General features: G+C 55.3%; 1 protein-coding gene across 3 annotated transcripts in view; it reads left to right on the top strand.

Annotated features, from left to right (window-relative positions):
* The window catches only part of GPR107 (G protein-coupled receptor 107), a 41,594-nt gene extending 31,634 nt beyond the window's left edge, over positions 1-9,960 (top strand). Inside the window, exons 14-17 of one of the 3 annotated variants that reach the window (XM_005864108.2) lie at positions 2,093-2,142; positions 3,136-3,219; positions 3,919-4,040; positions 9,160-9,960. In XM_005864108.2, the coding sequence (XP_005864170.1) occupies positions 2,093-2,142; positions 3,136-3,219; positions 3,919-4,040; positions 9,160-9,256 (353 nt within the window). In that variant the 3' untranslated portion in view covers positions 9,257-9,960. Of the gene's footprint in view, positions 1-2,092; positions 2,143-3,135; positions 3,220-3,918; positions 4,045-9,159 lie in introns of those variants that run through there. The other 2 variants (XR_001361679.1, XM_014537950.1) reach the window with 2 other exon arrangements.
* The last annotated feature ends 1,077 nt before the right edge of the window (positions 9,961-11,037 follow it).

Consider the following 11,037-nt stretch of genomic DNA (forward strand, 5'->3'; position numbering starts at 1 on the left):
GTAGGTGTGATCAAGGCGCTGCCCTGCTTCAGACCCTTCAGAGGCTCTGTGGGGCCCTCGGCCAACAAGGGGGTCAGCCGATTGGGCTTCCGGCCTCCTCTCAGCCCAGCCCTGCTTCTTGGCCTCTCCCGGCTTCTGCCCTCGTCCCCATGGGTGATGCTGGCTCTTCCTGAGCATTCTCTCCACTTGGTCTCACCACTCTTGTTCCCCACTGAGCCCTGCTCAGGCCTCTGCTTAGACACTACCTCCTCTGGGGCCTTCTCTTTCACCCTGTGCCCCTGGTCCGGGCGCGTTCCCCACGTGTGGCTATGGCAGCCATGCATGTTCCTCTCATGGCACCTTGAAATCTGGGAGTAAAAGCTCTGGTCCTAGTGGGGGCAGCTCGCTACCCCTCCCCTCCCCTCCCCTCCCCTCGGGCTGATGGGTCTTGGTGAGCCTTCAAGGACAGGAGTTTCATTTCTCAGGATTTATTTCAACAAGCAAAATTCCCAGGAGACTTTTAAAGCACTTTTGTTATTTAGAGGGTCTACTTGTGCTGTTCTTTCTCAGTTCTTCACGAAGAGGAGGATTGAGTGTCCGTGTTCAAGAACCGTTTTGCTTGTTGGGGAGGGCTGTTCCCGGAGGCTGGCTGGGTGTGTGGGTGAGCGGCTGTTTCATTGACCACTGCCGGGGGGAGCAGGAGACGCACACAGAAACAAAAGGAACGCTCGAGCCTACAAATGAGTGAAGCTTTAAACCTGTGGGAGTTTCGTTACCCCACACTTCCCTGGGTAATACCTGCGCTCTGCAACTCCTCTCCCATCCGCAGGCGAGGACGAGCACCTGTTCATGGCACACGCTCCCGGTACTCTGTGCGCTTGGTATTAAGTGAGTGTGTACCTCGGGGTGTGGCGGTTCTTTCCTGAGGAAGGGCAGCCACCCCTGAGCCAAAGCCCACGCTGCCATGGTTGCTGTTGCATCCCGGGCCTGGCCCAGAGTCAGAGCGAATGAAAAATGGCTGAGAACCAGAGAGATTTAATTTAGAAGATCACAAGGCAGCCAGAGAAATCACTAGTTAAGAGCCTGTGCTGATCTGCGTGCTTTCCTGGAGCTTCTTCAAATGTGCTGCGCGCGCGTCCTTTGCAGGCTCGAGGTGGGTGTGATAGCCTCCCATTCGGGGAGTTAGGATTTCCCAGAACAAGTTTCTGATCTTTGCATCGGTGCATTTGGTTTCTCAGAAGAGATTCATACAGACATGGTAGCTGATAATCACCTTGAAGATTATTTAGGATTCGGGGAATTTCTTTTGGAAGCCTAAGCTTCATTGTCACCCACTAATCATGAGGCGGAGGGGGGAGGAAGAGGAAATTCGAACCTCCACTATCCACCGGCCCGTCTTAATGGACCCAGTAAGTGAGTGCTATTAAGCAAAATTAATTTGCCTCTTGTAGGAAGGTTTATGATGAATGAAAGGATTGCTCATTGGGGAGGGAGCCAGGCTACCCTCTGTGGTCATCAATATTTCATGGCCATAGGCAGTGGCAGGAAGTTAGCTATCCCGGCTCCCTGACCTTGAGCATGAAGGTAGGACACAGCCAGGGAGGTTGTATTTAAAGGGCTTGTTACAAGGCACTTACTGAAAATCTAGGTGAAATTTAAATTTGCAAGATGCACCCCTGTTAATTGAATTTACACCCTGAACTAGTGGGAGGTTCCCCCAGATTGCTCAGGGACCCAGCTGAGACTGGTCCTAGTGGGGGCAGCTCTGTCAGCCACATTGGCAGAGCTGAAATGTTTAATGATGGCTTGGTGGGGGGAGGGGTCCTGATTTTGTAGTGACTGCTGGTTTCTGTGGGTCAGTATACTCCTGGCATGGCCAGTTTGAAGCTACTGAATCCAGGACTGGGGAAATGTGCGGGTTTGCCCGTGCACCGGAGCTGCGGCCCCGCCTGCTGTCCCCACAATCCCTGACTCCTGGTGACTGGGGGAGATCCGGCCCAGCGGTGGCATTTCCAGAAACACAGATGTGCCCCGGGCATTGCTCCTGTGTTAGACTCGGCCCCTTGACTGAGAAAGGTTAACGAGCCTCTGTTTTGTTCTTTCTTCTCCCTAGCTGCTATTAACTTAGCAAAGCTGAAACTTTTCAGACATTATTACGTCTTGGTGAGTAAAACCCCTCAGTCTGTACATAACGAGTAGAGCAAATGGGCTCCTCACGAGGGTGGGTGCACGAGGCGGGTGCTGCCTGGGGCTGTGGCTTCACTCCAGGTTGTGTCCTTGGGTCTGGGAATTAAGTGTCTGCCTGCTTCTTTCTAAAGTTTAGTTTTAAATTTGGCTTTACGTACTCAGAAAAGCAGCCCCTGCTTGATGTGCTCACAGTGCAGGATTATAGAAACACAGCGCTGCCCTCTCTGAACCGAGCTGCCTCCTCCCCTCGGTGATCACTGTTGGCAGCTGAGTGCCTCTTTCTCTAGGTTCTCTCCCAGGATTGGATGCTCCTGTGATGGGACTTTTTTATTCATTTACAAAAATGGGGTCACACCTAAACACAGAACTGAGACAAACATGAAGGGCTCATACAAGCATTAGCACCAAAGGCGGGACTTACTCTAGATTATTAGAAACATAATTTCTTGGAATATTTAAGGTATGGGTCTTCTAGAGTTTGCTTCCTGACTCCTAACAGAAAGTTTCTGAATCGTCTTCCCTTTGGACATGTTTTTCCTGGTCCCGGGGAGCAGGCCACACTCGAGTGGCCCATGAGTCGCACTCTCAGCAGCCCCTCCCTTGCTAGAGGACTTAGGACTATTGGCACTTGGGCTGTGTGGCCCTTGGCGTCCCAGCCTCTGCTGCAGAGTCTGAAAGTCAGCACTTCCTGTGGCTTTATTTTGCTGTTGCTACTGGAAAACTCCCCCAACCTGGGAGGGAAAATATTACCCCCTGGGTGTTGAAATCAGCAGCCATCCTGAAATGTTCGTCCTCCCATGGGGGTGGCTGTTTCCAGAACTGTGGTCACCCAGAGAGCAAGAAGGGCTGCCTTCTCAGTGTGACTAGCAGGGTCTGTGTCTGTTTTGTAGTTAATTTGAAAGCAAATTGTCGGAAGAAAGTGGTGCCAAGTTTCTGTGTTGATGTTCTTGTTTCTTTCCTCTTCCTTAGATCGTATGTTACATATACTTCACCAGGATCATTGCATTTTTCCTCAAATTCGCTGTTCCGTTCCAGTGGAAGTGGCTCTATCAGGTATGCTGGTCCCGGAGACAGCCTGAGGCTGCACCCTAAAGTCACGGGGCACTGGCAGTGCCCAGTGAGGCCCCGTTCTCTTCCGGGCTGCAGTTCCGGCTCCTGTCCAGGAGAGTGCTGGGTTGCAGGAGAAATCTGGAGGTCGATGCATTATTGATGTTAGCGTTCAGTGCGAAGAGTCTTTGAAGAAAAGAGCCTCAGGCAGAGAGAGTAAGGTTTACTCTGCAATTAAAGCCCAGATGAGACGGGTCTCCGTCAGTTACAGGACTTGAGTAGCTTAGAATGCAGACCTTCCTCTCCTTTGCCCATTGTTATAATTTCAATAGTGAAGTATCTTTGCAGTGACTAGAACTGGCTTAACTACTAGGGCAGGCCATCGAATGGTCTGGAGACTGTTCTCTTAAGTACTCTTGATGCGCTAGGCACTGTAGGAAGTGGGAGTATATAATGACCCTTAAGACATAGCAGTGGACGCTCCAGGTAAAGCCAGGAGTCTTAGGTGTCATCTCTGGGCAGGATGCCTGGCTGAGGCCTTAGCACAGCTTGGGAGGAAACTGCTCTCTAGCAGCCAGCTCAGCGTGTGAGGAGTGGCCATGGAGTGGCAGGTTGCCGGGCGGGGGTGGGGGTCAGCTTGTTTAGTCCCACTGCTTTCCGAAAACCAGTGGAGCTCATCCTTTGTTTGGGGTTTTGAATTTGCAGCTCATGGACGAAATGGCCACTCTGGTGTTCTTTGTTCTCACCGGGTACAAGTTCCGCCCAGCTTCAGATAACCCCTACCTACAGCTTTCTCAGGAAGACGATGACCTGGAAATGGAATCTGTGTAAGAAATCTCCTCCCTCCCTCCCTCCCTCCCTCCCTCCCTCGCCCATTTGCCTAACACAGAGCAGCAGGGTGTGAATTGGAGCAGCTGCTGCACATGTGGTTGCTCCAGAGGTGGGCCCTCTATTTTTAGCAGGAGGAAATGGACACTGCGCTCAGTAACTGGGTGGCATGAACTTGGGGACATGCTGGGTCTGTTCCAGACTACTGAGGACGGGCAAGCCCTCTTCCTGCTGGGCCCCTGCCATTGGGAGCCTGTGTCTGAAAATGTGATCATCCGAATCTCATAAGTCTGCTAGTGAAGGTCAAACGTCCTTTATCCTCGGATAGCAAGTGGCACTTTGCAGCAGCACCACGACTGACCTAGATCTGCGTTAACCGGCTTCTGAGTCTCAGGGTGAGGGCCTCCAGGGTGCTGTTTCCGGGAAAGGCAGTCACTTTGGAGAAGTGAATAGTGATTAGGAATATTGCGCTGTGACCTGTGAGGGGCCAGGCGGGTTGTGTTTGAGGATTGGCCTGAGGGTGAGTTTCCGGCGCACTGCCTCCAGCCAGGGTGGCCTTTGATTTTTCCCAGTTCAAAGGCTGAGCCTTGGCCCACGGGGCCCTGCCAGGCTGCCAGGCAGGTGAGCAGCCTGGGAGAGCTCCTGGTGCTCAGCTCCACTGTGAGAACAAGGAGCGAAGGCAGATCCTGCTGTTGGGCTCCAAACAGCCCCTCCCTGTGCAGAGGAAGAAATGCCTGTTGGTGGAGGGAAGGCAGGAGAAGCATCACATGTGCCTCTTCTGGAAGTTGCAGGTCTGAGCAAGTGACCGGTTGAAGAGGCACAAGTGAGAGCCAGTCTGGTGAGCAGCAGCAGCAGGAAGTAACCTGAGGTCTGGGGCATTTGTCCATCCCTGCTGGGGACCCTGGCTGGTTCTCTGGGGTGGGCAGCTAGGAGCCGAATGGCTGGCTCCTGGCATCTTCCGCTTGACTGGGCTGTGGTCTGAAATGGCTGTACCAGTTGGTGTTCTCGCCAGCCATGTAGAGTTCCTGTCCCCACATCCCGTCCGCCAGCTGCTGGTCTGGAAGGGTGGATGCATTGGGAAGGTCTGTCTCGTGGCAAAGTTCTGTTTTGGTTCTGGTTTCTCGCTGACAATATTTGGTGACAGGGTAGTCTTTTAGCAAGAGGGTCTGCGGCTGTAGTCAGGAGGAAAGGAGAGGGCGTGGGCAGACAGACCGCCGTCTCTGGGGACTAGAGAGCCTGTTCTTTTTTCTGGCAAGCCTTGGGAAGGCTGGGATGTCCTCCGGCTGCCTCCGTTTACACCCGTCACAGGGCGACAGTACTCTGGTCACACTGTGTCAGTGCCTTAGTGGAGCCGTCCTGTGCTAGTGAATGGGTTCTCCCTGTGTAGCAGCGGAGAGGGGGCAAACCCAGCCAAGGGTTTGTTTAGGGTGGTGCACTCCCTGGGAGCGCGAGCCCAGTTTAGCCAGAAAAGACGTTTAGGAGCGGATTGAGGTCAAGTACCTTTAAATCCGCAAGGAAATTGTTCTGGGCTTTCTCTTGGCTAAGACTCTGCTGCTGAGAGAGTTCTAGGAATTTATAAGACGTGACAGCAGAGCAGGCTGGGCCGGACGCTCTGGCGCAGCCGCCTCCCGTTCCCCTGCAGGTGCGCAAAGGCTAATTGCAGCCGCTCAGGGCAGCCGCTGGGCTGTCGTCTCCCTCCGCCACTTGCAGTGGGAGTGCTCAGTACCCCTAAGTCCTCCACAGACAACCAGCCAGAGGCAGCGAGCCCGTGCCTGGTTTCCCAGCAGGTCAGGAGCTCTCTGCCATCCACACGGGAGGGGCTTCCCAAAGAAGGGAGCTGGTCTGATCCCTGTCACGGAACAGCACCTCTAGGAGGTAGTATCCTCAAGCCCCCGCCCCCAGCAGACCCACACTCTTCCTGGTGGGTCTGACCACTGCAGCACAGGAGCGGCCACCGGGAGATTCTGGGGAGTTCCTCCCGCCCCTGCCCTCACCTCCTTCATCTGAGGCCCAGCTGAGGGGCGGAGTGCATCTGGGGAGTGAGTCTCTCCCAGGTGCTGGGGGCTGGGAGCTTTCACCCCTTTTCCTCCCTCCGAGCCTGCAAGATGAGGGTGCACTCAGAGGTAACACTGACTTTGTCTTTTTCCTCTTTCTTTCAACATCTCTCTTTGGACCAATTTTGGTAACAAAATTTATCATAAAAAATTCAACATGTTAAATATTGGCTGCGATTTCAGCACTTAGCAGCTGCCCGTGTGCTGTGCGTGTCCTGGGTGCTCTGAATTATGTCTGTCAGCTTGAGAAGTGGGAAACGTGTGTGTGGGTTCCAGGACGGCTTCCTGTGAGCACCCGAGGGGGTCGGCACCTACCGTGGGCACAGGACTATGGGAGACTACGGGATTGTCTCAGCCAGGCCCCTCCACCTTCCAGTCCAGAAAGCAGTTGCTAGTTTGCTTACAGTTTCTGGTTTAGTTTGGTTAAAGAAATAGTTGTGTCCATGGGCCACTTACTCACGCCACATGTGACTGTGACCTGGGTGGCAGTGGGAGTAGTGGGTGTCTAAAGCAACATTCTCATCTTGCCTGTGTGCATTAGGCCCTGTGCTCTCTCCGTCTCTGTCGGAGCTCCCTGCTCCTTGTCTCGGGCATCTCTGCTCCACTCTCCTGCCAGTCCTCCACAGACTCCTGTACTGATCCCACAGGGAGCATCAGCCTTAGGGGCCATAGCACTGGCCCCTGGCCTCAGCCCAGCTCCCCAGCTGCTGGCCACCTGCCTCAGAGAGGCGCTTCCCTGAGCAGGCACTGGAAGCAGGACAGCTCCTGCTGGAATGGGCACTGGGCTGGGCAGCCAGAGAGGCCAGCCTGGCCGTGTGCCCTACGGGCAGCTGTGGAGCGCCAGCCAGAACAGAAGCCCGGCCTTCCGGGAGCCCAGTCTCCTGCGGGGACAGTGGGACGGGGTGTAGACAGTCCTGAGGTCCAGGCGTGCACTGGAGCCACGGAAGGGCACGTCACCAGCCAGGACACGAAGGCACTAGATGGGCAAAGGAGGCGTGAGCAGGGGCAAGAGGAGCAGGCCTCGCCTCTGGAGACCTCCCTGTGAAGTGAGTGGCGGTGACTGCGATCTGGGCATCTCCAGAGGCTGTGCCTATCCCCTGAGTGGGAGTTTAGGTGAAAATCCCGCTGCTCATCGCTCCCCACGCTCGTAGAGACCTTTCCTTTGAGAGCCGTTTCCGTGCAGAGGGCTGGGCCGATGGGGGCTCTTCAGCTCTTGTCCCCCCTTCAGTGTTGGCACCAACATGAGGCCGTGCTGGAGGTGCCTGCAAAGCTGCAAAGTCCCTGCCTGGGCGGCCGCAGGGTGTCAGTCCGACCTCCTGCCTCCGTTTCACTGTTGAGTGGCTGAGCTGCCCAGGGACGACTCGCACTCTTCAGCAGCAGCGGCCGGGCTTGCCTTCCCAGAGGTCTGCTGTGCCCACCGGCATCACTGCCATCCATCTTGATCTGCTTCAGGTCACTTGAGCAGCTCCACGGGCTCCAGGTCACACAGTCAGCCCCACATCACCTGCTCTGCCTGTGACTCCTCACGTGCTGGCGCCCTCCCCTGGACAAACTCTGGGGGTGCCACATGGAGGGTAGTTGGTGGGGGGATGGGCAGGGTCCTTGGAGAGAGTCTGTTGAGTTGATTGATTGCATTAATTTTATTGGTCAGGAGGTTCCTGTGGGTCCGTGACGGGGACGTAGGAGACTTAGGAGATGCTGGGCCAGGCATGTTTGTTTTAACAGGCTATTTTTTAGAGCAGTTTTAGGTTCACAGCGACATTGAACAGAAGATACAGCCATTTGCCATAAGCGTCCTGGCCTGGCCTCACGCATGCACAGCCTCTGCATTAGCAACAGCTCCTCCAGAGCGGTGCATTTGTTCCAGTCCATGAACCTGATTGACAGTCATTGTCACCCGGAGTCCATAGTTTGTTTACCTTAGGGACGACGCTGGTGGTGTGCATTCTGTGGGTTTGCACAAATGTGTGATGGCGTGTATCTACCATAGTAGTGTCATACAGATAGTGTCACTGCCCTAAAACCAGTCCTGCCAGGCGGAGCTCAGTATGTTTGCTCGATGCCTCCTGCTGTGGGGCCACCGTGTCCTTCACAGATACACAACCGTAGAACCTGCCCAGCTCACATCTTGTCTTCCCATGGACCCACCACACGAGAGGCTGCGCCCCACTCCAGGGAAAGGGCTAGCGTGCTTCCATTCTTGTTGTTAATCCTCATCCGAGGATATTTTCCCATTGATTTTTAGAGAGTGGAAGACAGAGGGAAAGACAGAAATATCGATGTGAGAGAGAGACATCGATTGGTTGCCTCGTGCACCAGGGCCCGGGCAGGGGAGGAGCCTGCAACCAAGGTACGTGCCCTTGACCGAAATCGAACCTGGGACCCTTCAGTCCGCAGGCCGATGATCTATCCACTGAGCCAAACCGGCTAGGGCCGTGCTTCCATTTTTGATCCACGGATTCAGTGAAGGGCTCCACGGCCCCTCCTGAGTGTCAGGGACCAACAGAGAATAGACCCTGCCCTGGGAGGCATGGGGAGGCGGAGACCGTGCTCACTGATGACGTGGCCTGCAAGGACCAGGGCCTGGGTCTGCAGAAAGCTCTAGTGTCAGGCTGGGCCCAGAAGGGCCGCCGCACCCGTGCTTCTGTTCTGTGACTCAGAATGCTCCAGTGTGGCTGGTGACTGAATGTCTGCCTCGGGCCAGCTTTCTTTTCAGATGTTCACTGTAACGGAGCAGTCTCGTGGCTGTTAGAGGACGTGCATGCCACGTGGAAATCCGTGGAGCCATGACAGGCTGGCGCTGATTGCAGCAATAACAGCCGCCATGCACTGATTGGGCTTTGGAGAGCGCATTGCCCTCACGGTAGTTCTGGGAAGCGGGGATTGCTTATTGTACTGGAGCACGGAGAGCTCGGGTGCCTTGGCCAAGGTTCCATAGTGGCCAGAGCCGGTCGGAATTCAAGCCCAGCTCTGACTCCAGAGCCAGCCCTTCACCCCCGGGAGGTGCTGTGGCGAAGACGGCCTTGCTTCCCACTGACGCGCTCCTTGTTGTTTCCCTGTGCAGCGTGACGACGTCAGGGGTGATGGAGAACATGAAGAAAGTCAAGAAGGTGACCAACGGCTCGGTGGAGCCCCAGGGCAACTGGGAATGCGCCGCGTGATGGAGCACGCTCGAGGCTGGCCCCGCGAAGAAGACACTTAATTTATTAATAGTCCTCTTGTGAGCGAGAGCAGCTGGCACTTCCCGACAGTGACACCACAGCGCGCGCTGGGAGCAGAGTGCCACGGAAGCCCTTTTTTTACTCTTTTATGGAAACTGATCTGTGGCTGGTCGTAGGCAGCTGGATTTCTCCTTCAGGTGGGCACGCTGCGGAGGGAGTGTAGCGAGGAGGAGAATAAAAGGAAGACTTCGTTTTGATTTATATATTTTTAATTGGGAGGGAGCTCTTAGGGTATATGCAGTGTGACCCCCAGTGTGTAGCACATCAGAATGGACGGAGGGGGGGAGGAAGTCAACATCTGTGTCATCACAGCACAGGCTTACAGGGGACGGAGAGGGTTGCTGCAGCTTTTGGAGACAAAAACGAATGAAGTTAGGTGATTCTAGAAAGCAGGGTCAGAACTGATTAGTATGCCGAGCCTGCCCCAGACTCCTGTCCCCAAAGGTGGCCTCAGGCCTTTCTCCCGGATCCTGAAAGGGTCCAGGAACCAGCAGCTCTGGGAGCGGTGTCTTTCCAAGGGGCTCTGCATGGGGCTGGGTGTCACAGCCCGGGGCGGGGGGCAGGGAGAGGGGGAATGGTGTTCTTGATGGAAGGGTGTTCTGTGTTGCCTAAAGGATGGACAGAAATATATTTTTAGCTCAAAAGCATTCTGTAGGGTTTTCTTGAACATCCAGAAAAGTTCCCCCTCCTCGTGGTTCGTGTCCACCTGGTGTGATGGGAGTCTGGGGGGAGGGGGGAGACTTTCCTTCAGGAGCAGCTGGGGCAGGGAAGGAGGTGTGATCATCATCACCAAGCTTTCCCCGTGAGCCAGAGGGTTCTGGACAGAGCAGGTGGCCAGCTGCCCCGTCTGCGTCTGGAGTGTGTGGGGAAGTGTGACTGGCGGCTTAGGCTCAGGGCCGGGAGGCGTCTCACAGGAACTCGGGTTCCTTTGCGGACTCTCCGAGCGTGGGGACCAACACGGGCGCTGCCCCCAGTGAACAGCATTGCACCTAAGCGGTTGGAAGCCGGGGCCGCTCCGAAGGCCCGTTGTGGCGGAGGGCTTCGTGATCATTCCCACTAGGAGCGTGGCCATGCAGGACGGCTTCCTCCTGCTCGGGTGCCAGGCATGCGGGGCCTCCTGGCAGGTGGACCGGGACAGTCCCTGGTGGTGGTTTGCTTACCTCCGGGTCAGAAACCACAAGATTAGGGGTGGCTCCATATTCCAGGTTTGGGAACCTGAAGTCTTTCCTCAAAAACAGTTGTTTTCCCTCTGCTGTGCCGTTTCCCCTTCCTGCTGGCCCGGGAGGAGGAAGCGTCCTCCTCATGCACTTTCAGTGGCCTCTGTGCTCGGCCCGGCCCTCGGGCTGGTCCTGCTCTGCAGTCCTGGGGCGGGGCCACGCGTCTCCCCGTCTCCAGGACGGAAGTACAGCCTAAGTATTCATCTAAGGGTCAGTTCTCTTTCTCTTTTCACTTGGAGCTATGTGACGGGGCCGGACGTTGTAGAGAAGATGGGAATATCTTTAAAGCTTTATTTTCCTGTCCCAACAATCCCAGCGCTGCAGAAGTGTCTCAACCCACGCTTAGGGTGCTTCCCTTGCGGGGGCGGGGGGCGAGGGGGCATTCACTGCTTGTCCTGCAAGCAGATGTTCTTGACTCAGTCATCGATTTCTTGGCAAGAACCAAAGTGAGATGAAAACACCCTCCTGAAAGGTCTCCACGGAGGAAGCGAGTGCGTGAGGAGC

The sequence above is a fragment of the Myotis brandtii genome, unplaced genomic scaffold, assembly GCF_000412655.1.
Source record: "Myotis brandtii unplaced genomic scaffold, ASM41265v1 scaffold1857, whole genome shotgun sequence".
NCBI lineage: Eukaryota > Metazoa > Chordata > Mammalia > Chiroptera > Vespertilionidae > Myotis > Myotis brandtii.